Here is a 26793-nt window from a genome sequence, read left to right on the forward strand (position 1 = left end):
AGACTGTGATGCTATCCATTACACCATCAGGGAGGAGTCCCCTCCACCTTACACCATATTTATAAACCTAATTTATATCAGTGCAAAATGGGCCAGTCTATGAAATGGAAACCTCCCTTAAATTTCGTACTGCAGGAAGCAGACATACGGGAGACTCTGGCAGATACAGCAAATGCAAGTGTTCATCTTTTTCTTCAGTGTCCTGTTCAGCCCTCAGGTCTGACCTGAACTATTGTGTACCTGTTGCGCAGGTTTCCTGGGGGCCACGTGTTGTTTCTGCCCCTCCGCAGGTGCCTGGGGCGCTGCAGAGCCTGCCAGTGGCACTGGCCACCAGCGTTCAGGCCAGCGGATGCTTCCCACGTAACTGGAGGTTTGCTGCCCGCACTGGGCGATGCTGGAGGGAGGGTGGCAGAGGCGTGCGCCCCGCGCCTGCCCGTGCGCACCCATGGTGTATGCAGCCCTGGGAAGAGGGGTCTGGGGGACGGGCTAGAGAAAGGTCGGAGCAGCTGGTGAGCCTGCTCCTCCGCTGGCTAACACCTGTGACATGAGACAAGAAGGTTTATTTGCTATTGAGGCTAGAAACTGAACCGGGATCCTTTTTCCTTTACTGCGTTCATTACCAACCAATCACCTTTTGAGGTAGGATTCTTCAACCTGTGTAGATTTTACATTTAGTGTATTAATGGGTAGGGAACAGTAAGTCACAATGTGAGTCAAGTTGGGTGATGGTGCAAAGATCACAGAGCCAAGTCAGTGGTAAAGACAGAACTTGGAAATTCTCAGTCCTGCTCTATCCTTTTGGCAATTTTTCTTCCATTTTTCTATAACATTTTATTAAAGGCCAGAAAAAACTCTCATCAGCTGAGCACGAGAGCTGACACAGTACATATCTTCATCATAGCTGTTTCAGGCTTCAGTGTAAATACCTCATACCTTTATAGCCTCTTTCAAACCCAGCTCATTATGATCTTTTGTGTAAATCCTTCTAAATTCGCAGATAATTGACATGACAGGCTCGAGGGGCTTACAGCCAACCATGTTAGTGAAGCTACTTTAGGAAGTCCAAGTGCTGAGAAGCCTAATATATTATGGGAGAAAAACAAATGATTGCCCATGCACAGCAACAGCTATTCTAAATGAAATACCTCAGTTGTTTTCAGTTTTATTTTTTTCACAAAATACCCAAAGGCAATAATCCACTTTCTGGATTAACAGCCTGTAAAATATTACTCTAAAAAAATTAAACCGTCTTTGAGCTTACAGTAGCACAGAAGGCTTCAAGAAGCACTGGAGTCTCCTCTGTGTTGTATTAGTGTAACTTGAAACCATGATGAGTGAAGGTTTTTTTTCTGCTTTTACAAGACATTATAAGTTCTGTCAAAGAGTGTATAAATCAGACGTCATCCTTGGAAATATGTTATAGTATCTAATAATAGAAATATTCTTCCTGGAATGCCAAAAATCATAAGTAAAGCTATATGTAAATGTATATTTTTTTAATTTCTCAGCATGTTAAAATGTGTTCTGTTCCTCTCTTCCCCCATTTTTTTTGCTGTCTGATTTTCTTTTGTCTCTAAATTTCCCAAAACTGAGGTCATGACATTTGGTAACTTAAAAGGATATTTACACATGGTCTAAGGTGATGAAATGTATATGAAATTTATAATCAGATCATCTCCTTAGACTCCCTGTAGTCAGTGGAGAGAGGTGGCCATTTCGAAAGGGTGATTCAGCTTACTCAAAACTAGGTTCTGTTTCTGACTTGCCTACTCTTTCTGCTTCTTTTTTTTGACTATAGAAGGAGCATAGTCAGTTAAGTTAGGTGTCTACATTTGGTCATTTGAGTATCTTCTTCTATGCTATATATTTTAAATGAAAACTAACTTTCCTACATAAATTATTATGTGAGTAGTTGTACTAGTGCAGTAGCTTGAGACCTGTATATTTTGGCTTAAATGAGTATTTGCAGCTATGCACCGTAACAACCCTACCTACTCTCTCGGTATGGAAAATCCTTATCTTTAGATCTCTCCTTTTTTTTTTTCCATCTCCCCAGTTCCTTCCTTGGTGGGATAGGGAAGAGGCTGTCAATCCATGTGTGTGGTGTGACGTATCAAAAGCATTGCTGTACTCGTTTTTGTTTTTTTTTTCCCTCCATATCTTAATGTGAACTTCTTAATGTGAAGTTCACATTAATATCTTAATGTGAACATATCTTCATGTTAACTTCTGCCTTCTGTAAAACATTTTGAGGTCTGTGGGTGAAAGTGCTATGTAAGTAACAGTATTGAATCTACTGCATTAGAGATATGTGTGACTGATTTCAGACTAATTAACATAAAGTGTTATATGTCTCCAGTGTGGCCTGAGAACAGAAAAGCTGATGATCAGTAAGGAAGTTTCTAAACTTGTTAACTGATTACCATAACTCCATTCTATTGTGTTTCTGGGCAGAGCGGTACTAGGCAGCACCCACCAACTCCTTGGCTGGGCACCTTCAAGGAGCAGTGGGAGCTGTCAAGGCTTCCTTCCTCAGTGCTGCTCTCCAGTTCCCATCTTTTGCACTTTTGACCCTTTGGACACCACTTCTTCCCTGTTTTCCTTTTTTATTCCCTGTGATCATTTCTTTTCCCCAGGTTCATTTGTCAGACAGAGCGTCTGTCTTGATGTTCTTCTGTAATGGAGGAGATCAATAGGAATATTGGCTGTAAGCAGATGCTAAAGGCTTCTTATGTCTTCTGGCATTAGTGCAGATGCAGTGTCCCATTGCTTCAGCTCCCTTCTTGACACCCTATTTAAGTGGCACTCAGTTGTCCATTTCCTGTTTGAATATTTCCACTGATCTGTCCTTTGCCTCAGGATACAGAATTTCCAGGTCTTCATCCATAGTGGGAATGTCATGCCAACTGTGTGAGGGTGACAGCTGACTTTTCTTTACTCTTCTGCTTAAGAACTCATGCTAGTCTTTTTGGTTTTATGTGCCAGTAGCTTGTGCCTCTTATGGTTCAGAGGGAGTCGATCCCTTTCCGACAGGCTTCCTTTGCTACAGAAGTGTCTCCTGACGAATCTGAATCTTTGCTGCTTACAGCCAGGCATTGAAACTTTGTCTCTCTTCCTCTCTCTCCCTGTCCATTTCTGCCTGGGGAACTAGCAGCATTTCAAAGAATGCTACCAGGAGAACCTTGGTATTCAGGAACATTTTCAGGAGCCTACATTTTGCTTCTAAATTCCCTCTTCTAGCCATCCTCACTGGTGTCTACAACCAGGAGCTCCTCTGTGGGGCTTATGATGAGCAGATGCAGGTTACTTTTGGGCTCTTGTCTTTGCATGTTGCAGGTAAGTCCACCAGCAAAACACGCTTCTTCATTCCCGCTTGGGTTGCTGCTTTTACAAAAGTCAAAACCTCAGGGGAGGTGAAGTTATAGTGGCACAAAAATCAAGTGCTGATTTAAGGCACAGGCAAAGAAAGAAGTTTCCTCTGAAATCAGTTTGATGGGCCACAGTGACTCCATTAGCATCACTTTTCCTCATCAGTTCAAGAGGCCAGGACAGAGCAGGCTCCCCTGCTCCTGTCAAAGATAGCCATGGCTATGCTACCAGTGTGTCTGCTTCTTTTCTTCCTTCCCTTGCTCCAACCTATACTGAATTTATGTGCCTAGCCCCACAGAGATAGGGCAATGCAGTGGAGCAGGGAGGAACAGGAGAACAGCGACGGGGAGAGAGCAGAGGAGTGCATGCAGCGCACTTCGGCCTTCTGTCCCTTTTGCTGATTCTGTTCTCCTTCTCCACATGACTTCTGAGAGAAGCTGTTCACATAGAGAACTTCTCCAAAATGCTTTATTGTGTCCTCATCCTGATAAAAATACTTGTGCTCAAGGCAAGGTATCTGTGACTGATTTTGGATTTAAGTGTGTGAGTGATTGATGACCCAGTTGGCTTCCCTAAAGCTTACAAAAACAGCTCTTCAGTTGGTGGGACTGGTAGTTTTCAGTCAAAATAGGTAGCCATATGTTTTCTGTAAAAGTTGGATGATGTTTAAGTGAACTTAAGATTTTTCTTTAGCTTGTGTCAGAGTTGATTGTAGAAGGCTGGTGGGGTGCTGAAGTATGTTACTGGCAGCATTACAGATGAAAAAGAAATGGAAATGACGGATGGAGACTTGCTTCTCTCATGCTGCCAAGGCCTTTTAATACCAAAGGATGTTCAAAGTGTAGTCTGTGTTGATTTTATGTTGTTCTATGGTTTCAGAGTTTTTGTATTTGTAACATTGCATATGGTTAAATGGGAAGCTCTCAAGGACTCTAAAATTCACTTTGTAATTTGAATTTTCCTGAATACTTGGTGTGCATCACAGAAAATCATTCCAAGTTTAGTGTTCCAAATTTGAGGTCACTTGATACATGGGTTTCTGAAGTGTATTCCTCCAGAAAAATTAGCTTTTCTTAAGTCTGATAGGTCATATTAAATTTTGTGTTCAGGAATTAAAGCTCAGTTTTGGTTGTGTTCCATACACTTCATTCACTTGATGACCTATATGACATGGCTACTACTTGGTGGCAAATTTGAAAACAGCATAAACAGTTATTCTTGCAGTATAAAAATTAGCCTAACATAAGTTTACATAAGAGAAGTTAAACTGCAAATGCAGGGTGTATAGTAGTCAAGAGAATTTGCTGTCTTCCTCTTTTCAGAAGAACTGGTTGGTTAAATTAGACATGCAATAGTTACCAACTGTGCCCTGTGTCTAGCCAGTTGCATGAAATATAGGGAATAGGCATTTTTTCCCAGTCTGTGTTTTTTGAAGATTTCTTTCCTTTGGGGAAGATATAATCCGAGTCCAGCAGAAAAGGTAAAAACCTCTCAGAAAGCATTGTCCATCCAAATGTTTTGAGTGGAAGGGAAAAGCAACTGAAGAATGAAGGAGAGGAGAGGAAGGGGATTTGAGTGGGGCACGGGCAACATGGTGGCAGAAGGCAATTGCCTGTGGGGTATGGCTGCTGCATGAAGGGGCTCAGATTAGGGGATGGTGGAGCAGAGCAAACGCCACGGTGGGGAGGAAGCAGTGAGTGGGCAGAGGCTTCTGAGGAAAGAGGCTGCTTTTTGGTTACCTGATCCTTTTTCCTCCCTCATGTGAGCTGCTCCTTTGAAGTGGAGTCCCAGTGCGTCTTCTGTGAGCTGCTAAAGGCAGGCCCTATCCTGCTACGTGGGTGTTAGCAGACATGGGTTTATTATGGCAGCTAAACTAGCTGGTTTCTTCCACCAGCTCCATTAACACAGACAGTACAGTGTGGTTTTTTTTCCCCTCCTTCATTGGATAACATCACGGCTGTGTAGCTGCGCTGGTCTCTTCCCTGATCAAAAACGGTCTGCACTTGCGACCTCCTCTCTGCCCTGCCACTGCAAATTGGCAGTCAAGATAGGAGGTGGCCCCTTCTTACAAGGAGGGTATGAATCCTCATAAAATAAAGATAACTTTTAAAGTGTTTTTTTTTTCAGTGAGCCAATTTGTAGCACAGCCCCCAGGAATAGTTGTACGGACATAACAGCGAGGCAGGGGATGTTAGTGTAGAGACAAGTGGTGGCCAGGAGGAACAGGGAGACTCCTTAAACTAGTTTAGCAAGCCAGAGATGGTGGAGCGCAATGAAACTGTGTGTCTGCACTTAGGATCGATGTGGGATTTGCATGCCTCCGAGTTCGGCATGCAGAGTCTATAAGGCATTAAACTACAATTTGAAGAAAAGGATGATTACTCACAGGGGAGGCAAAGGGTAAGTGTGATGTAATGACTCAAAGACTAAGCAGAGGTAGACGGTTACAAAGACTAATCTGTCAGGCTAACCTGATAGATTTTTTGATTGGCAAATTCCCTATCTTGGCAAAGAGTGTGTGGTAGGTCCTTTTATCTGGACTTAAGATAAAAATATCTGATGCAGTATTATAAGGCAAAATATTAGCTAAACCAGAGCAGAAGGGGTTAGACGAGCAGTTGTAAGGAAGATATGGAGTTGACTCAGGAGGAAGATCTACAAGCAGTGTTAAAAAGGAAAGCAAAAGGCTGGAGAGAGGTTGCTGCTTGAGTTCCAGAAGGATTTGTCCTTGCGCTGTTCTTGTTTAATACTTTTATTAGTGACCTTTGCAGAAATATCAGCAAACTTCACCTGCCAGATCATAATGATATGTCTAATGTCTTCTACAATACTAATGGCTGCAGCAGTACTGGGAGGTTTACCTGGAAACCCAGGGGTGTAGGGAAGGAGGAGAAGGCGGCTAAATATTGAGGGAAGAAGGTGGAGGCAAAAAAGAGAAACACTGTAATTAGTCACGAGTTAGGAACGTACAGTAACCACCATGTAATAAGGAGAAGAGAGCCAGCGATTCAGACCGGAGCTGGGATTTCTCATTTGCTCCACTGCTTGGAAATTTGCAGACATAGATGTTGTACCCATTTAACTGGAACAGAGCTCAGGAGGGAAGAGCATTTCAGAAGAGTAGCCTTCATCTACCCATGCTAACTCCTTAACTGCAGCTCTGCTTGATAGTTGCCTGAATGATATTTAATTACTTTAAATTATAGCTTCAGCAAGTGGGATAGAATTTCTTGCTTTCCAAAATGTCCAGTAACCTGATGGTTAGACTCTCTTGCAGTGTGAAAGAAGTGATTTCATACCCTCTTATGCTGAGTTTGGTGCCCTATTTCTAGGTAACTGACTTATTTGTTAAGCTATTGTGTGAATATGCGGCCACTACTGCCCCCACTCCGTATTGTTCATGTTTTTCCAAGGAAAGGACAAGTCTTGTTGCAGTGGTTTCCTTATTTTTAAAGGCAGATGGCAGACTAGCCTGGATCTGGAGCGAAAGGAAGGATCCACTGGAGGGAAGTGGCTTCTTAACAGCTTGGCTTCAATGGCAACTCCAGAAGTGCCTTTTGATTTGTACATCCAAGTGCACAGTTCCCACTTCACTTACCCCATAGACCACGTGCATCTCCCACCTATCTGCTGAGAGCCTATGGCTGCTCCAACCCAAACAACGCAGGGTGAGATGAGGACACCAAATCTCTTTTGGTACTTGTGCACCTCGTCCTCTGATCACACAGGAGGATGTCAGATGGGACAGTGTTGCTCGTTCTTAGATCACAATATCAGAAGCTGCTCCAACTAATGCCTCCGCCGCTCAATAGAGCTGCGCGACGTCCTGAATGCAATGGTTTGCCTGCAGCTAATTTCCATTGATTGCAGCCAGCTTCAGGCGGGAGGCTGGAGATTAAGATGGCACGGCTGGGTTCCTGACCTCTTAATTTCCTGGTTTTGTAGCGTTGATTTTTGGGGGGCTTTTTTGGGGGGGAATGTGTCTTCTGAATTGGTGTAAGAAAATACTGGCTACCTTAACTCTGTTTTTAGTGAGACTTCTATACTGACATCATAACAAACATAGCAGAGGGCAATGGTATTTCCATTAGATATTTATTAATAAAAGCACTAGAGGCCAGTATGCAAATTCTTTCCCACAAAATTCTGAGAAGCTCCATCAAGGGCAGGTTTGTCTCCTATGTATGTAAATATTGAATTTTGACAGAATTTGAAATCTGCAGTCCCTTTTCTCAGATGTTTTTCTTGTTGTCTAACATAATATCAATAATTAACAACAAAGTAGTGACAATGAGAAACAGTACTATGAATATTAACTTTGCTGTTTTATTTTTAAGTTGTCTGCCTGAAAAGTTTCCCAAACTATTTCCTGGTGGAATCTCACCTGGTATTTCCCCTCTCTTGGCAAAATAGTAATCAAAGAATTTACCTTATCATGGGATCTTGGAGGCGGACATGAAACACAGAGGACAAAATGTTTTATGTCAGGGATGAAGAATAGTGCTAAGATGGCTAGAGACCTGCAGTCAGATGGTTCACTCTCAGATGTGGAAACCTGCCAAATATCCCCAATGGCCTGGCCTTTTTACCATGGATCCGTGTCATTGACTGAGCCCAACAAGTGTCAGGATGAATTCAAATAGCAGAACTGATTGCTGGGAATCATTTATGCCCGTCTGCCTCTCCTCAGGTGGGAAATGCTTGTTTAGATTTTGTCCTGCCATTTTGAACTGGTTTCAGACATTTCTCAATTTATTGTCTGTCTTTGCTTTTCAGCTGCAGTTCTTTTCACCAATAACCTTATGCTGTGACATTTTACTGTGTTAGCTTGTAAAGTCAGCATACAATAAAATTTTAAAGGATCCTGGCTTTCTTAAAGAATATATTGATCAGCAGTAACATGAAAGCTACTCTCAAGTCCTGCATGTTCTGAGTTTTGAAGTAGGAGCTTATATGATTTTAAATTCAGGAGAAAACTTCTCTAAAAATGAGCCTTTCTACATAACCTTTTCTACAAGTGAGCCCAGAACAAACTCTGGAATGCAGGGCTGCATTTTTGACTGGGTTTGACTTGATCAAAATTTTCATGTGGCTACTATATATTGGTCCAATTCCAGGACTAAGACCCACCCCCCCAGCTTCATATTGTTTAAGACACACGTCAAGATTCTGCAAGCTGTGCCTGCAACATCATATTGTGGTTTCTGTGAGTAGAAGTTTATATTTTATTTTTGCCACCTGGTTTCTTGCCTCTGCTGAAGAAAGTTACAGGAGTTAATGTAAATAAACACTAAAAGGCAAAACTCATGATAAGATGGCAAATATACCATTTTAAAATCTGCCTGTGAAGCCTTATTAAGCAGTCCAGTTGTGAAATGTTACTTTTGAATGTTGCTGATTTAGGTAAAAAGACACCATTGGTTCAGGGACTTGATTTTTGCAGGACTAAAATACTGTGTTTGAAGTTTACTAAAAGCATTTCTAGGTAGTCAGTTTTTATTTGATCATTGTTTTATAAGCACATACAGAACGTATATCTGCCTTTATAAAATAATGCTGTGTATATAATCTGTATATTGTCAGCAGGCATTTATGTACATCTAAGACTTATCTTTTAATATACAGGATTAAAAAAATGAAGTGCCTTATATCCATCTTTTACCAGTATCTATCTTTTTCTTTTATGAAATGTCATATAATTTAAAAAAAATCAACCCCAAACAGCACTTTGTTCCTAAGAAATAACAAAGATGAAATTGCCCCTGTCTTGGTATCCCAAAGTTTTCCATGGTTAAAGAGTTTTCATTGTCTAGGCCATAAACTTTGTTTTCAACACGTCTATTTTAATTCATGTCCCCTTATAATTTGTTGTCTAAATTCTCAGTGCAGATATATAATCATTATTTTTACTGCAGAAATGCCTAGAAACCCCTACTATGGGCTCTGTAAGTGCTAGATACTACATATCCAAAAAGACAGTCCCTGTGCCTAGGAGGTTTTATCTAAATAGATAAGGATAGGAGGTATAAAGTCTGGATTGCAGTATTTTTTTCAATGTTTTAATTAAAATGTTATACATAAGATAATTAAAAGCCTGTAAAATAATCTCATTACATATTAAAGGATAACTCAGCTGCTAGAACAGAAAGAATTACTCTGTTCCTAATGTTAAAAGGTTGGTAGGCTAAATCGCCCCATCTGATGTCAGCGCACAGCAACAGCAAGCAGAAAGAACTGCCCACATGCAACCAAGGGCCAGGTTTGTCCCTGGATATCTATGGAAACTCTGCAAAATCGCTCAGGTTTCAGTGGTGCTCGTAGTACTGCAGGGCGATGGGGTGGCTCTGATTCATGCAGCGTGTTCCTGCTGTCGGTCCATTGCGCAGCCTTGTCTGCCAGCCGTGGTTATGCTCCCTGCCGTATTTTTTGGCCATTTGTTCCTTAATGGCTTTGATGGGCCTTGGAGAGCTGGCCCGCAGCTGGAACAGCGACTCAGGTACAATCTTGCGATACGCACAGAATTGCCTGGAAGAAAGGGGAACGGATTAGCGTTGTGTGAATTTCCTCGGTAATTGGCCTTTGCAGATGTTTGGAGAGCTCATTGCAGAAGCAAGCCAACTACTTCATTGCCTCCTGAATCCAGAATGGAAGTATTTTACATATAGAACTAGTGCAGGGATAGGTTCCCTTTACAAATCTTTCAGGTGTTAAGCACTAAAGCCTTACAGGAGTGGCTGCTGCTGCTGCTGCTGACACTGCAGAGACTAAAGTCAAGAAGATAAAGGAAATAGAAGGAGCAAGAGAGAGATAAGGGAGGAAAGCTAGAGAGGCAAATGGAATCAAATAGAGAGACAGAAAGGAAGTGGTGAGAGAAGGAAGAGATATAGAGAGAAAAAGGAGGGAGACTCTCCAGAAGGAAGAAGAGATATGGAAACAGTGGGACAGAAACAGTAGCTGTAATTGATTATAAGCCAGGAAGGAGCTGCAACTCTTACTAGTGAAGACGTGTACACAGCTATAGCACTGTATAAATAAAAACTAGAATTAAGCTGGCTGTAATATTATCACCCCTTATCATTTTTCCTGCTCAGAAGGAATGTGGAAATTAAAATTTAGAAGTGAACAACCAAAAATATTTCCATGATAGTGCAGCAGGCCATCACTAGGTAGAAAAATAAAGTCATGATACATGCATATATATATATATATATATATAGTTTCATATATGTGCATTTTGTGTAACTAAATGTGTACAGGCATGCTAGAGTTGGCATTACCTGCTCTCATGCATATTCCGTGATGTTCAAATAAAATTTGTTGCTAAGCTTTCCTAAGAATTGCTAGGAACTTTCTGGTACAAAAATGCCTGATGGAATTTTAAATGGTAGCTAAAGCCCCATCACTTGCTTCATTTTATCAAGCGAGTAGTTCCTCAGAATTCGCATTTTCTTCTTTTTTAAACAAAGAGATTGAAGAAGTTGCCATATACTATGTTCTAGAAGTAAGAGGAAATTAAACTTCATCATAATCTACTGCTGTGTAAGACCCCATTGCTGAGCCACTGTAAATATGTTTGAGCTCATCAATAGTATTTTTAAAACATTTTGTCCTGCAGAAGGTTGGAAGGAATTTTTGCAAGTATTATTATACCAGAAAAAATTGCCAATATGTTTCTTCTGGAATAAAGCCATGAAAATCAATGGAGAACAACAGTGTCAAATTAATGTGGAGGCAGTGTGAACGAAGAATGGAAAAAGGCTGAAAGGGACCCTCAAAGTTTTATTCAAACATAGGGGGAGCCTTTTTTATTCTTTCAAGATGACAATTAAAACAGATATAAAATAAGAAATGCATATTAAAGTAAAGAAAGTCTGTTGTACATTCGTTAAAACCAAGTAAACACAGATTTTGGGGAGCAGTCTAACCTTAGTGCAACATGTGGTTGGAGTCAGAGCAGGACACGTGGTTTGGTTAGGTGTGTGGCAGTGTCCAGGGACTGGCCAGGGTTTGAGTCAGGAATGAGACTCAACTCAGCGCTCTGCTACTGACATTGGGTTTAACATTGCTTTTTTTTGCATAATCCTGGCACATGGAGCACCCTCTTGGCTGAGACGAAATGCTACTTACTGGGCAGGCTGAAGGCACTGTGCTGTCAGCTGCTCTTTGCTGCAGCTTTTAAGAGAAACCCCAGAGTGCTAATGCTTGCTGGTGGATATGCTGGCAGGAAACGTGCTAACTCGCTGGGGCCTAGGATGCCCGAGCACTGGGGGAGCAAGCTCCTGCCGCTGGCACCAGAGTTAGGACCAGTGCCACGAGATCCTGGCCAGCTGCTTGTGCTCTTGCTGCCATCTGTCCTGCTCTTGCACAGCTGGAGCAGGCGGGATTTAGTCCTCAGAGTGAGAGGGCTCTAGCTCTTTCTGTGCTACCTTAAATTGAATTTTAAAATAAAAAATGAAATCTGCCTTATGCTTAACTGCACTCCTTAAATGGGGAATTTTAATAATGTGCCAACAGCAGCAGTTTGGAGTATCTTACCGAGGAAAAGGTCACTGTGCCCATAAGTTATCCTAGCATTTGATCAGTGGACTCTTTTCCAAAGACTTTAAGTCTCATTATTCACTGCTTATAAAGTCACTTGAGATATAAAAAGTCTTTTTATAGTAATGAAAGAACTCCCACAATTAGCCAGAAGGCAGCCATCTATCTTTTTAAACTACTCAGTTCGGAGGAGACCAGGAGTTTCAGGCGTCTATACGTGGATGAATTGTTATGACAGTGATAAGTGTAACATTCATGCGGTGATGCCACCCTTTATGGAGTTCGTGGAAGCTTGGGATTTTTTTTAAAGGTGAAAGAGAGACATTTATTTTAGTGAAGTGTAGAACACAATCTCCTGAAAGGAGAAAAGTAATTACATGTTATTTACAGAGTCCTGGAATCTGCCATTGAGCATCTTTCCTTGTTTTGGGGGAATTGCAGTTGATTAAGAATGTAATTAATTTGATCTCCTAAAACCTTAATGGCAACCACCTTTTGAAGTGCCTTGTTCCCTGAGAAAAATACATACCCTGGAAAAGAAATTGGAGAGTGAGCTTGTGGTGCAGCAGAGAGACTGTGAAGTTCACAAGAGAATATGGCATTCAGTGCAGGGATTTAGAGATAAAAATTATTTGTTCTGAACACACATACTGGCCTTTGACTGTATTTTTCCCCACCATCAAAGGGCTGCTGTATGTGGTAGATCTCCTGAGAGATTTATATAATGTCCTATCCACAGATAGAAAAAAGTTTGCAATGATTTATGTAATGAATGATGGTCTAATTATATCAAGAAGTGACTTAAAATATTTTATGCATGCCACTGCTAGTTTAGTCTTTATTGCCCTCAGGCAGAATTGTAATATCATCAAAAAAACTGTTTGTCAATATTAAAAGCAATTTACATAGTAAATACACTCCAGCCTTGTTACATCACCGTCTGGGGTAGCTGAGCATTTGGATCTGTATCGGGAGGTGCTGGCGAAGGCGGACCTCACAAGTGTTCAAATTGTCCAGCTGTCGCTGGGGATGATGACAAGCAATGGCATTCCCACTAGGATGGAAGTGGCCAGGTTCAGCGAAAGGGCAGCGGGGTGTATTTGGGCAGAAGGTTTCAGGACAGGAAAACCAAGGGAAGAGGAATCAGGAGGCATGAGAAAAAAGGAGCAGCGAGGGGAGAAAAAAAGGTCCATGGGGAAAGGTAAAGGCAGAATGAGAGGAGCTGAAAGCCTCAGGGAGAGGAGAGAACAGAGATGGACCAGAGGCAACAAAACAGGGGAGAGGAGAGAGTGAGGTTAAGAAGACTAGCTGAAGGAGAAGGAAAGAAAGATGTTCATAGCAACACATCTGCTGGGCATACTCAGGGAGTCAGCAAAGGATGATAATGGTTGCTCACAAATTCACATCTACCAGCACTTGTCTCACTGTGAAACTAAGCAGTTATTCTTAAATTTAATTTATTATTTTCATTTCACTCACAAACCAAGAGAATTGCAAAAAATCTTATGTTCTCTTTTTCAAAAATCAAGTGAAACTTTTCTGAGCTGTTGCTGCGTGTTCAACGTTGAAGGAGTTGATAGGATCTTTGTGAGTTGTGCATTGCTCTAACACAGCGTGAGGAGAGGGAAGGCGTTGTTCCCTGGTTACATGGACTGCCAAGCCTCATGTTAAGAAGCAGAGGAACTGAGGCCATGTTTTGGCCACAGTTTGAAGCTGCTAGCTCAATAGTGCTTTTCAACTTGTTGGAGTGGGCATAGTTATCCTGGTGATGTGAATGTGGCATTGCAGAATCCAAATGTTTTTCTGACATATATCTCAAGACAAGGGCCCAGATCCACAAAGCAACCTTAAGCATGTGTCTCTTTGTGGCTCTCTTCTCCCGGGGTGGATGCTATGCCTGATTTTCCATACACTGTCAGAGGATAGTTAAGTGCTCAGAGGTGCTTGTGGCAAATGGCAGGTATGCCTAACCCCACCAGTTGGGAGCAGCCTTAGAGGCATGCATGTAAAACACCATTTTTTTCCTATACAGAATACCTTAAATGCAAGTAGCCATTCAATGAATTTGGGATTCAAAGCCCAAACCTTCCTCCTAAACAGGGGTCCTCTGCAATTCCTTTCCTTACAATGAACTTGACTTTTCTTTTAAAATATGGTGCATGATTCTGCAGCCAAGTCAAAGTTTTAGGAGACACTTCTTGTAGTGACGTTTTTGTTTTAGTTAGAGATGGCTAGGTAGAGAAAAAGTCATGGAGAAAGAGATACTGAAGTGGAGTTTGTATTTGACAGAGAGGCAAAGTTGCCTGTTGGCTTCAGATCAATTGAAAGAAGGGTGCTTTTTTATGGCAGTTGCTATTTAGATAAACAAAATCACTGAGAAGTTACTGGGTAGTCACTCCCTAGAAGGAAGTTTTACAGAGGGGAAATAAGTATATCTTTATATTTTCCAAATTTTAGCATCCTCCACTTTGTCTTGCTTAGGTTAAGGTTTAGCACATGCTTTTCAGCCTCAGTAGATTTCTGCCAAATATTGGGAAATGGAAGTGGTGCTGGTTACGCTTGGGAAACTGTACAAAAGGCTGCAGTGCTGAGTGTTGCCTGTGTCTGTTCAGTATTGCATAACCAGCTATCCTAGCTAGTAAACAGGACAAACTTCAGCTGTGTAGATAATGTCAAAGTAATTCTCATCACAAACCTTTGGTTCAGCCTGAGGAAGCAGCCAGAGCCTGCACGTTCAGTCACTCTGGGCTTTTAGGAGGGAAGACAAGATTTGGCGATCAGGGCAACAAAGGATCAAATGGGAACAAGCATCACTTAACTCATCTGGCTAAGGAAGAAGAAATGTCATTAACCAGCATAATAAAAGTTGTCTCTTTGTTGAACTTGCCTGAACCCTGACTGAGACAGTGGTATTGGGTAATGGCTGTATTTGCTACCTTTCAAATTAACTTGCTCAAGAATTGCAGCTTAGTTCTGAACTGTAACCTGAAAGGTCGCTGTGTTGAATGCCATTTCTTTAGATGAGCTATCGCATTTGCTTTAGCAGAAGAGTTGCAGCGTGCTCTTCAGCACACATGTTACTGGTAGCTCCACATGTCCTGTGCTCTGCCTTACTGCCCAGAGAGTGTCACAGCTGGCAGGTCTCACCACTGGTAGCTTTTCTAGAATGGCTGAAGGCTTAAATCTGGGAGGAAGGTGGTATTTTTTGTTCTTTTTCTTCTTTCTTGCAGTTCTTCAGGGAGGGCTCAGATCCCTGTCCAAAAGAAGCACTGGTCAATCTAGGGGACAGTGTTTGGTCCTTTTTGCCAGCTTGCAGTCCAAGGATATGCTCCAGGGTGTGGTTGCCTGGATATATTTAGGCCAAGGGACTGGAGGTGAAAAGACTGCAGTGATGAGAATAGATTTAGCACCTGTCAGGTCAGAGGCATCTTCTGCACGGATGTTGAAATCTCCCGGGACAATGAGCCTTGTGAACTTCATCATCAAGTCAGACAACATCTCTGTCATTTCTCTAGAAGCTCTTGTGTCTAGAGGTCTCTGGTTTAACAGAATATGCCTGTTATTCTTGTCTTTGTCCTTTCTGATTAAATGTAGAGTCTCCAAGGATTTTACTTCAGCAGAGCAGATCTTAAACCTTAGCTTGCATATGCCAGGTATTTTCTGAGGACAAGAGATTATGTCTTGAGTTGTGACAAACCTTGTGATTGTTGCATTCATGTGACTATGCACCTTTCCCTCTCCCTCTCCCTTCACTTAATATGGGGGAAGTAAAGACTACGGGGAAACATATCAACATTTTTGGCCCTTTTGATTCAATAATTCTGGCCAATGTTAACAGAAATTATCAACAGCAGAAAATTATTTGAAGACAAAGGTATTTCATTTCTCAGTCACAGGCATTTAAATCCTGCAAACAGTCTTGGTTCAAGGACTGATTTTTTTTTTTTTTAAGAACACAAATTGCAAAGACAACCTAAAGAAAATTTGCCTCCACATTTTATAGTCAATGTTTCATTATTTCCTTCTGTCCCTCCTTCCTTCTCTGCTGTTCACTTCTGCGTATGTGGGAATAAATCTATATGCAGTGGTGCTGGCATTAGAAATGGCAGTTGGCCAAAGTCAGTTTATTTGTGCATCAAAGACAAAGCCTGTTTGCTTGTTTATTTTCTGATGCTGATGCAGTTTTGCATGTGGCTGGATTTGGAGTGAGCATTCGAAGGGGATGGCCAGGATCCAGGCAGTGGCCACCAGTCACTCTGGGGGAGATGTTGACAAGTGGCCCAGACTTTACAGTGTATCCAAAAGAGGGGGGAGAGTGTTCATTAAACAGAAGCTTAATCAAATGAGGCAGGAGTACGGTTTACATGAGAAAAGATATATTCTTTACTTAACATTCACGACTTGCTTATGGATTAATTAGCCCATCTGCTACAACAAATGTATTCCCATGTCTTTGTGTTGACTGTTAAAAGTGACTGATTCCTCTATCCACTTAAAATAGTACCCTAGATTCCACTGAAAGTAACCTTTCTGAGGCAAGGAATTTATTTAATCATCCACTAAGAATCTGTAAGTGGCTTGTTGTAAATAAGTGCTCAACTGTCTATAGCTCCCAGGGTAACTATATGTGAGTGTTAAGATGGGAGATAATGCAGGAGGCAGAAAAGCCTTAAAGAACCTAAATGTAGAGAGCTTTCGAACCCATCTGTAGTATTGGCTTTAGGTTTTAAAATACGTTCTCCCTTTCCAACCCCAAGCAGGCAGGACAGCTGCCAGCATACAGTAATTCAGCTATAGATTTTCTTCTGAGAAAGGAAGCATTCATAAATTAGGTGACCTTTTTGCAGATTGACAAAGTGTGTTGATGAACTTCAAGTGACAATTAAAACATGTATTGAGTGTCCTAAGTGCTTGTGTTTTATAAGAAACCAACATAAAGGATGGAATGTTTTTAAAGTCTTTAAATTAAATGTGCATTTAAATGAAAATAGAGGTCAGCCATATGTTGCCAGGATAAATGGAAATGGGTATCCTTTGTGATTTTTCAAACTCATGTGATTTTTAAAATATTATTATCCTTTTGAAATAGTATTTGAAATAGAATACATGACATTATTGTGAATGTATGTATATTCCCTCAGAATAAGTGATAAGTATCGACTGATGTGAATAAACAGAGCTTCTGGTTTTCCAAAGAAATCTAATAATATATTTTGTAGGCTGCAGTGTTATCCAAACATCTTTTTGCTTTGATGCAAATCTGTGCAAATCTGATGCAGATCTGTGATAAAGCGGTCATCTTTTGCCAAATATCACATCCTGATTCAGCTGGAATACAGAAGGACTGTGTGTTTTGTACCTAAATAGGAAAAAAAATCTGATACAGTGCTATGTGGTATTTATTCCCAAGCATTTGCTTTTAGGAGAAGAACCGTATCTCTTGTCAATACCTTTTTATAAGTATTAAAAGCATTTTGGAAGAAAGGAAATTAATTTTTCTCTAAATATGTTCCCAGGACCTTGGAGATGAGAGTTATTCAGGCCTGTAAAACGCTCTTGGTATGAAAACTGCAGAAACTGAAAACTGTGAAAAACTGTTCCCTTGATAGGCTCTGATTTTGAAGCAAGTGGAACTGAAGAAGGAGTAGAAGACTCAGACTTTAAGCTGTATCTCTAATTGCCTCTATTAGACATGGCTGATTCTGAACATTCTGGCAATTTAACTCATGCGGTTGGAGAAGATTTGCAGAAGCTTGCTCCTTTAGGGAATTTCTTTGATTTTCTTACAGTGTAACCTGTTTTTTGACTGTTCTGGCCCTTCCCCTTACATATCACTGATATCTTTCCATGTAACTTATTCCCAAGGTTGTAATTTGATGGATGTTAATTTAAAGGATAAAATCTTAAGATTTTCTGGCCTCAGTCATCAGTAGATATGCTGCAGTAGATTTAGGTGGCTAAGCTAGTCACTGTTTGTATTACTTGATCACAGTCGAGGCCATACTGCCATGGCACTTCTAGGTATTCCAGGTATTCAGCACAGTGAGTTTTGATCCTTTTTAGATATAGATGTTCAGGTCATTTCTAGCCTAGTCATAACCTCATATAGCATCTGAGCTAGCTAGAAATATCAATTGACCTTTGCATTAGTGGCTACACTACAGTGTGGTTATTTCACATGTCCTTGTGAGTGCATGTGGCCATGAAGGTACTGCTTCTTTAGCAGTTCTGTCAAAGGAAAGTTGTTTCTACCTTGAACTCAAGCTGGAAATGCATTGAGTTAGTGTAGATGTAATTAATGGATAACTGTGTCATAACCATCCACATGAACAGACAGAACTATGGTTACAAGTGATGCCTCAAATATGACATTTTTAATTGCAAATGCTTCTCCTGGCAGACTTTAAAAAGTTACTGTAGGCTGCTGAATGGCTCTTTTGAGTTTGCTGGTGGTGGTCTTGTTTGTGTGGTTTTCATTTTTTGATAGGAAAGGTCAAAGAATTTCCTTAATGAAAGAGTGATGTAGAAAAGCAGTTTTGTTGTCAGCCAGCATTTGCAGACATCAGGGCAAGGTCACTTATGGAGTCTGTCCCGTTTCTGGGGAGGGCTTTGACTTAGTTCCTTAAGCAGAAGTTTTAAGACTTCATTATCTATACAACAAAGCTAATTTGGGCATGAACTTGGAATACAGTCCTATTTCTGATTTATTCCTGGTATGGAGATTTTCCCTGGGAAATAAATTCAAGTCAGGCTTTGGTACCCTTCAAGTATTCACATTTCTTACTAGAAAATCAAGCCTTTCCACCCCAGCAGAGGATCATCTCAACTGCACAGTGTCTTACAACCATTTCATGTTGTCTAGCTGTCAACAGCAGTCCCATTGCTTTGGAAACAGCCCAGGATGATATTTATGTGTAACAATGTTATGTATCTCTGTTCAAGGGCTTAGCTATTGACAGCCATTGCCAAATTAGCCCTTTCGTTTTGTAGTGGGCTGATACTGGGAAAGTTTGCCCCAAACACCTGAGTTCAAAGGAATTTAGCATCTCCCAGAATGCAGGTATCTCTTTTAATACAAAAAGGCCTCACTGCTACTGAAAGGCATTTGCTAATTTAGCTGTACTGGGAAAAAACTTTGCCATAATCTTTTAGTTTTGCCAAAATATGCTGCATTTTCAGCACAATTTTCTTGTTTTGAGGATGAGTTTTTTCCCAGCTATGCCATCTGAATAGACATTTAGAACCTTATTGTCTGTTAACAACTGTCTCCAGTCTTTTAATCTCCTATTTGTAACAAATAATTTCTTCTGTTTATGTTTGATTTAGATTTCACTTTTCTTAAAAGAAAAGCAGCTGACTGTGTTAGTCAAATTTTCCTGTCTGTAGTCTTAATGATTGTATAATGGCAATAGCAGATAAGTGACAAAACATTTAAAATTGGCCTTGTTTCTCTTTAGACATCCCAGACGTGTTTATTGACATCTGCATTAATAACAATACTGTGCCAGAAATCCTTTATCACAGTTGTATGCCACAGAAAATGTTGACATTGGAAATAAAAGGCACCTCATTTTTTATATGTCTTTTACAAGGTGAATGAAATAATTTAAGAGAGGTAATTCTAAATGTCCTTTTTAAATTATGTGCTCTCTTTGCTGTGTTCAGATTCCATTGGGACAGTTACGGAAGAGATCAGATCATTTCTATTTTCTACCAAAGACTGAAGAAGATAGTTCTCCTCCCAGCCTTATCTCCCCTCTTGCATGAATGCCACAATGAGGTCCAGTCAATGTCAGCATGTGGTTTGACATACTACACAAACAATTCATCCCCTATATTTTACACCCATATTTTTATGCTGCCTTTTCTCCTGATAGTAATTGTTAGTGTATTTTTCTGTTTTTCTTTAGGTCAATGGGAAAGATCTCTCCAAGGCCACTCATGAAGAGGCAGTGGAAGCTTTTCGTAGTGCTAAGGAGCCCATTGTAGTTCAGGTTTTACGACGAGCCCCAGTCAACAAAGCTCATGGTACCTCTCAGGATGTTCAGCTTGTGGATGCTAGCACTCAGACTGACATCACGTTCGAGCACATTATGGCCCTGGCAAAACTAAGGCCTTCCACATCTCCAGTACCTGATATCTGCCCTTTTCTACTTTCAGACAGGTATGGCTTTTCTTTTTTGGTTGTTTTCCTATGTAACTGAGGCATTACAGTGGTAGGCTTATAGACTTCTCTTGAAAAAATCTCAGGAACACTTTAAATAAATTATAAATGCCATTGATAAACCTTGTCCCATTCAGGTGTCAGTGAAGTTTTTCCTTAACTCTGCTTGTGGATCAGAGCTATAAGAAGGAATCTTGGCTTTGCTTACTTTGTGCTCATGTGCTTGTTCATCCAGAGCTAAGCCCAAGTCCAGAAGAAAACCACCTCTGTCAAAATGCTAAAAGGCTTCTAGACAGCTAGAAAGAGCAGTATTGCTGCTTTCCTTTATTGAGAATTTCTTACAGAAATCAAGGAAGCAAATTAAATAAAGGTCCCCTTATCTAACATGAAACATTCCCAAAAATATAGAGATCAAAAGTAATACTCGATATGTCAAATGTCAAACACTTTGAATGAAATTTTCCATCAGCTGAATTAATATTCTCTGAAACTGAATTGAATGTAAATATCAGCATGGAGTCTTTATATAAAAATAGGTACTAGTCTTCTTCCTTTTTGGACTTCATTGCATGAGTAACTACCTCTGTTGGTTGACCCTTGCCCTCCACCTGTAGCTAGGAAAGCTATGATAGCCCTAAAGCTTTTGCACTGATTTCCCTGCGTGCTGCACACCTCTGCAAAATTGATGCTGGCAGAGTACAAACTGCTTTTCACCTTGATGTAGTTCTATTTTCAGAAGTTCTAGGTAAGCTGGGTGGATAATCATTTCAGAGATAGAGAACATGGCCAAATGCTTATTGTTGTGAAGCTTGAAGCATGATATATATATTTTTTTAAGTTTTTATTGGATAATCCTAAACAGTGCTACTGTGATTGAAATGTCCACGCCCTCAGTATGGGGAAAAGTTTCCTACCTCTGCTTGAAGTGAAGCCACACTGGGTGCTGCATGTTTGGTATCCAAGTAATCTGAGGATCCAAGATCAGCCTTGTGCCTAATACTGTACCTAAGTGCATATTGTAAAGACCTCATTCTTCGTGCCCAAATCCCATGCAACCACACACTTTGCCACTTGGTTGTCACTTTAACAGAAAAGGATAATGCAAGTTGCTTTATGTGAGTTCTTGAACAATTTGTGAGCCTGGGGTTTTGTATAAAGGTAGTTCAAGTGTTAATAACAAAATAATTGGTGGGTTGCCTCAGGCCATGATACAGCATGTGAATCTGGAGTTAAATGTGTTTATGAGCATAAGGAATCCCAAATTGTCCCAATTAGGTAGTTTGGCCCAGAACAGAGCCTTTTAAGAAATTACCCCGTGTAAAATCTGACAAAAGGTGAATCCAGCATAATGAACTAAGCAGGAATCTGAGCTTTTGAAAAGAAAACAGCCCTTGCTCTTTGCTTGTGCTATTTCTTTCAGGCTATCAGACCATTCACAGTAGCATTCCAGAGATGAGAAAAGTTTTTTTTATCATTTTTTTAATTTAAAAAGCTATTGTCTCATCTACTGTTGTTGTACTGCTTTGTTCCACGTAGCTGCCATTCTCTTCACCCAGTGGAGCATGAATTTTATGAAGGTAATGAGTATCTTTCCAGCCTGCCTGCTGATGCAGATAGAGCAGAGGACTTTGAGTATGAGGTAAGATCATTGGCACACTGCAGCCTTTCTTTCTGTGTTTGCAGATATGGTATTTGCACAGCTGATAGCAGGCTGCTCTGAGAAAAATAATAGTGGGAACACTTTTTTAAAAGATCACCACCAAGGAGTATTTTATTTTATTTTATTTTATTTTATTTTATACCTGTGCAGTGTCACAGGCTTTACTGGGGTTACCCATGTGAAATGTGAAAGCAGAAATCTGCATTGGGTTTTTACATACAAGTTCAGGAAGCATATTACACATATACCCTCTTCAGGTGGTGGAGACTGTAGATCAGCTGCTTTGCTTTTGCTGTTTTAATACTTTAAAAAAACCTTTCCAAAATTAAAAAATGGTAACTGGAAGCTTAATTGCTTTTTTTCTTCTCATTTTAAGAATTAATTGGCCTTTTTTCTCATGCCTTAGGGATCAGTCTTGCAGATACTTGGGCGTGTGCTTGAATGTTTGTAAGATCAGACTACAACTTTGAGAATTAATATAATTTCTATTCCTTGCTCTTTGATATTTGACATTGTAAGTGTTGCAATTACAAGAAATTGTGCTATAAGCCACGAATCGTTCTTTGCTGTTCCTGCATTGTACTCTCTAGTGACAGGGGTGGATATCTTTCTGAGCCACTGGAAAATCATTATGTGTAGCTTCCCAAAATGATAACATGTGATTGGTGATGCTGCTCTTTATTAGATTTTTATTTCAAGGTCTAAATAGTCTTCTTGCTTGTCAGTCATTAGCTTTTCATGTTTTCTGCTATCATCCAGTAACAAAATATTTCTAGGAACAAGCATAAGAAGCAGATGGTTCTTTTTTTTATTATTAAACAGAGCTGAGTCTTTGCAAAACTTCAGGTTACTGTATTTTAAATAAAAGTGATTATAAATAATTAAATATCTTTTATACAAGATTAAAAACATTTTATCCTCCTGTTTGTTCTACCTTAATAGTATGTAAAGAAACCTTTTAAAAGGTTTCACATAACTGCTTGACATTTGGAAATGAAACAAATAGGAAAAGCTTTGGCAAATATGCAGTGTGTTCACTTTTATCTTGTCTTTAGCAGATATGTTGCTCTATTGCAAGTTCAGCCCATTGTTCTTTTCTTCTGGCAGCCTGGGGAATCTGAAGTTCTTCCCCCAGGAAGTAGAAAAATCAAATAAAGTCTACTTAGTGAATCTCAATCAGAACAAGCAAACTTTTATTTGAACTCTTCAAAAAATCATTTCTAGGGATTAGTGAAATCATTATTTCTTCCCAGATGGGTTTTGGTGTGATATATAATAGCAGAAGAGTCTCAGAGCTTAGGTTCCATTTTGACTCCACATGCCTAATATAATTTTTAACTTCTCTGTCAAGTGTGTTTTTTTACAGTGCTTCTTTCCTTCATGTAGCAGAAACTGTTTTTCTAGTAATATTTAATAAATTAGTAATGCAATCATCTGGAAAGAAGAAATGGTTGAATAAAAAATAATTTTTTACCATTTAATCAGAATATTAGTGAGATATTAAAATACTAACAGACACCAAATTTATATAGAGTCTACAACAGTGGAATCATGTCCTCTTTATGACCATTATTAATCCCTAATAATAGGTGGCATAAGTATTATGACAGTGGTAAATGCTCAGGCAGGTTTTCCATTGCCTGTAATCGCTACTAATCACACCATCGTAGTCATTAATTTGCTGTCAGCTGTGATTCAGTTGCCCAAGGCAAACTCACTGAGTGACTGAAATAAAGCATGTTTCATGTGAAATTTAAATAGGAAAGGAACTGTCTAGCTTCCTTTGAGGAGAGGGTTATATTCTCCTAAACATGGGAGTTTCAAAGGAGAAGTAATAACATCTTGGAGCCTTTAAATAAAAAAGCTCTAAACATGAAATACATCCCCAAAATGTAGGCCTGTGTGGTAATGTTATGGTTTAGGTTACTTGTTAGTTGGAACTATTGTCTGTCATTTAAGATCCTTATAAATTATTAAGCTTGCCTGCTGTAACCATGTAGCTGAAACAGTCGAGAGCATTGTCCCCAGAGACATAGGTCTCCCTCCAAAACAGAGTCTCATGTGAGACAGAGTCAAAAGGGATTTACTAGCTGCTGCTGTGGATCTGCAGGAGAAGCAGCAGGGCACTTGGGAGAATGGAGGTTGTGGTTCGATGCAGTGAAAGTCCCTACAACAGTGTTGGCTTAAGGTGTACTCTCCTGCAGCTACTCGATCCCACCCTAGCTCTGATGTTTTGTGGCCTCTCAAATATATACCAACATTAGTGTTTGTGAACCAGATATGAGAATTTACCCTTTTTTTTTAAAAAAAGTTTTTAAAAGGGTTGTTTTTAACCTAGCCCAGCTGCCTGATCTAATTTCCAACATATCTCCACAAGCTGTTGTCCTGCCAAAATTGAGGGAGTGGTGCACTGCAGCATCAGAGAAGAAAGAAATGGTCAAGGGCTTGGAAAGACAAAAACTTTTAAAATCAGTATTGTCTATCTGCTATCTAAGAGTGAAAGCAGCAAGAACAGATGCTGCAGAAGCTCTACTAATGCACCCCTGAGGGGAAAAGCTATGGGTTGCATACTGGATGAAAGAAGTGTAGAACTATGACCCTCCTTTGTCTCATACCATTTAATTTTCTGCATTTAGGAAAATAGGAATTATTATTATTATTATTATTATTATTATTATTATTATTGTGTTTTGTGAAGAAGCAGGATTGTATCAATGCTTCCTGATTTTATCATTGTTTTCTTCTTTGTAACAACTTTCTGGTCTGAACATTGGCTAATCACATACATCAGAAGAACTATCTGGCGTCAGGATTGTGGTCCAGTTTCCAAACTGCAGATGGCATTCCCATTGTACTGAAAGGATACAAGTAGGGAGCTCGCCAGTCTCTATGGCAAACAAGTTTTTAAATGGATTTAAAGCAAAACTTAGAGATTTCAAAAGAGAGAGAAACAAGATATTCAGCAGAAAAAGAATTAGAGAAACAGCTGGAAATTTCCCAGAAATAGTTAAAGGTGATTTGGTCATCATTTCTGAGACAGCAACTGCAGAATACCCAGCCAAGTTAGGAAGCCCAGATGGGACATTTCAAGTTTGTAGTAGCAGAAGAAATGAGATGACTGGCAACTGGCATGCTGTAGACAAGACTATTTTCTAAGAAATGGGATGTCCTGGAAAGCTTTCATCAACTTGGATCTTGCTTACAAAAATATGGTGGAGTTTAAGTAGCTGAGTTACCACCATAAGAAGGAGACCTGATGCTCACATATGATAGCCAGCCTTGGGGAATTGGACTTGAGCTTGCCAGTGGATTTGGTAGGATTAGACACAAGAGTTGTCTTCTCCATTTGTAAGCTAGAAAAATCCAGTGGGTTGTGCTCAGATTGTCACAGCTCAATAAACTCAAGGACGAGCCGATTGTCTTGGAAAGATAAACTCCCTGGGAGGCTCATTAGGCACCATTAAACACCATATTTTAAACAAATGCCTGGAAATATGAAGAAGTTGGAGGGCTTCAGTATCCTAGCATTGTTGCTGCAAAATGTGTCCTAAAAGGAATCTGAATTATTGGTATATATTGAGACAGAGGTCATAGCCAGCATCAGTGAGTGTTGGCAGAAAGAGACCAAAAGATTTGTGTTTCTGGAATAGCCAGGTACCCATGAGGGCTTTTAAGATTAAGTAGGAATTGACCAATTTGTAACTGCTCGGTTGGACTTGCAGTCAAAGTCACTGAAAGACAGCCAAAGGTACTCAGGGACAAACCCAACCCATATCTGGCTATAGGTGGCCGTTGTGCTGCTGGAATTACATCATGTGATGTGTGAGTGTGCATCACGCTGTTTGGTATTGATGGGGGGAAAGAACTAAAATGGCCCCCAGTAAATCTGTGCTAAATGTGGCTCTGAAATTTGCTGCACAGTGTGAATCTTTCCCTGTAAGAAGAGAAGATGATACCGGTGCTAGTTAGGAGTAAATAAGTTAATGAACTTGTACATTTTAAACACATTTATTCAGGAGAGAGAAACTTCATATGCTTAGTTTGGAACATTGGCAATAAAACAGAAATTAAGGGAACAAAGTCAGTTAAATGGTAAATGTCATAAAAACAAAGAATGTTGTAAAGACAAAGCTGGACAAAAGAAAATATCACTAATGTTTGGTCCTGCCTATTCAGGCTGAGGAGATTCCCTTTCAATAAGAGGGCCAGGTGAAAGTAAAATGTTAAAAGCAGGCACAAGTAGGTAGTGAGATTTAGTCAACAAGTTCTTATCCAAGGGCAGAAACTTTCATAACATCTATGCACTGAGGTAGCTTTTGAGCAAAGGGAAAATAGGAAGTGATTGGTTTCTGCTTTGAGACCTGATATCTCAGGGGAATTACAGCTGTTAAAATCTTGTAAATCTAAGATAGAAAAAGATTCCTGTTTGTAGATGAATGCTTCCTACAAATAGCAAAAGTAGCCATCATTGAGATGGTGTAGCAATGGGTCAGATGACTGTTGCTGTTGGATATATGAGGAGGAGTAGGCTGAAGTTTGCTCTTGTAACTGAGGAATTTTTTGGAGGAAGGCTGGCTGTTAATTCATTACAGTTCTTCATGTACATGAAGAAGACTGGCACAATTGTCTAAAAGTCTTTCCAACTGTGATTGTTCTCTTTGTTAGGCAAAGGCACAAATGGATCGCTTCAGTACAATGACATAGCTTGCAAGATGTTGGGAAACCACATCAGTGGTCCACCATGCCAGAATTAGCATTTTCAGAGTGAGAATGGCAGTATGACACCCATTATGTCAGCCTGTCTGTGTCTGACAACTCCGATTTAATAGATAAAAATGCTAGCACTGACAGTTTGTGGTAGTATCTGTCTGAGAACCTGGGAGAAGTTGCTAAGGGGTGAGTTGAGCCTACATGAAGTTACAGGGTACTCCTGATGCTTCAGTTAAGGTGTTAGAAACCATTGAGCGTCTCTTGCTCAAGAAGCTAGTATATGTCACAAAACCAACTGCGCACCTGCTGTTTCAATTTCTCCTGTGTTTAGGGAAACAGGACTTCTGGAAAT

At 40.1% G+C, this 26793-nt stretch overlaps 1 protein-coding gene across 2 annotated transcripts in view; it reads left to right on the plus strand.

Moving 5' to 3' along the window:
- Positions 1–26793, plus strand: part of PDZRN4 (PDZ domain containing ring finger 4) — a 254731-nt gene that overhangs the window by 191231 nt on the left and 36707 nt on the right. For both annotated transcript variants that reach the window (XM_026063003.1, XM_026063002.1), the window contains 2 exons: positions 19818–20071; positions 21608–21710. In XM_026063003.1, coding sequence (XP_025918788.1) covers positions 19818–20071; positions 21608–21710 — 357 coding nt within the window. The remainder of the gene's footprint in view (positions 1–19817; positions 20072–21607; positions 21711–26793) is intronic.

This window comes from Apteryx rowi, unplaced genomic scaffold (genome assembly GCF_003343035.1).
Source record: "Apteryx rowi isolate R43461 unplaced genomic scaffold, aptRow1 scaffold_198, whole genome shotgun sequence".
In the NCBI taxonomy this organism is placed as follows: domain Eukaryota; kingdom Metazoa; phylum Chordata; class Aves; order Apterygiformes; family Apterygidae; genus Apteryx; species Apteryx rowi.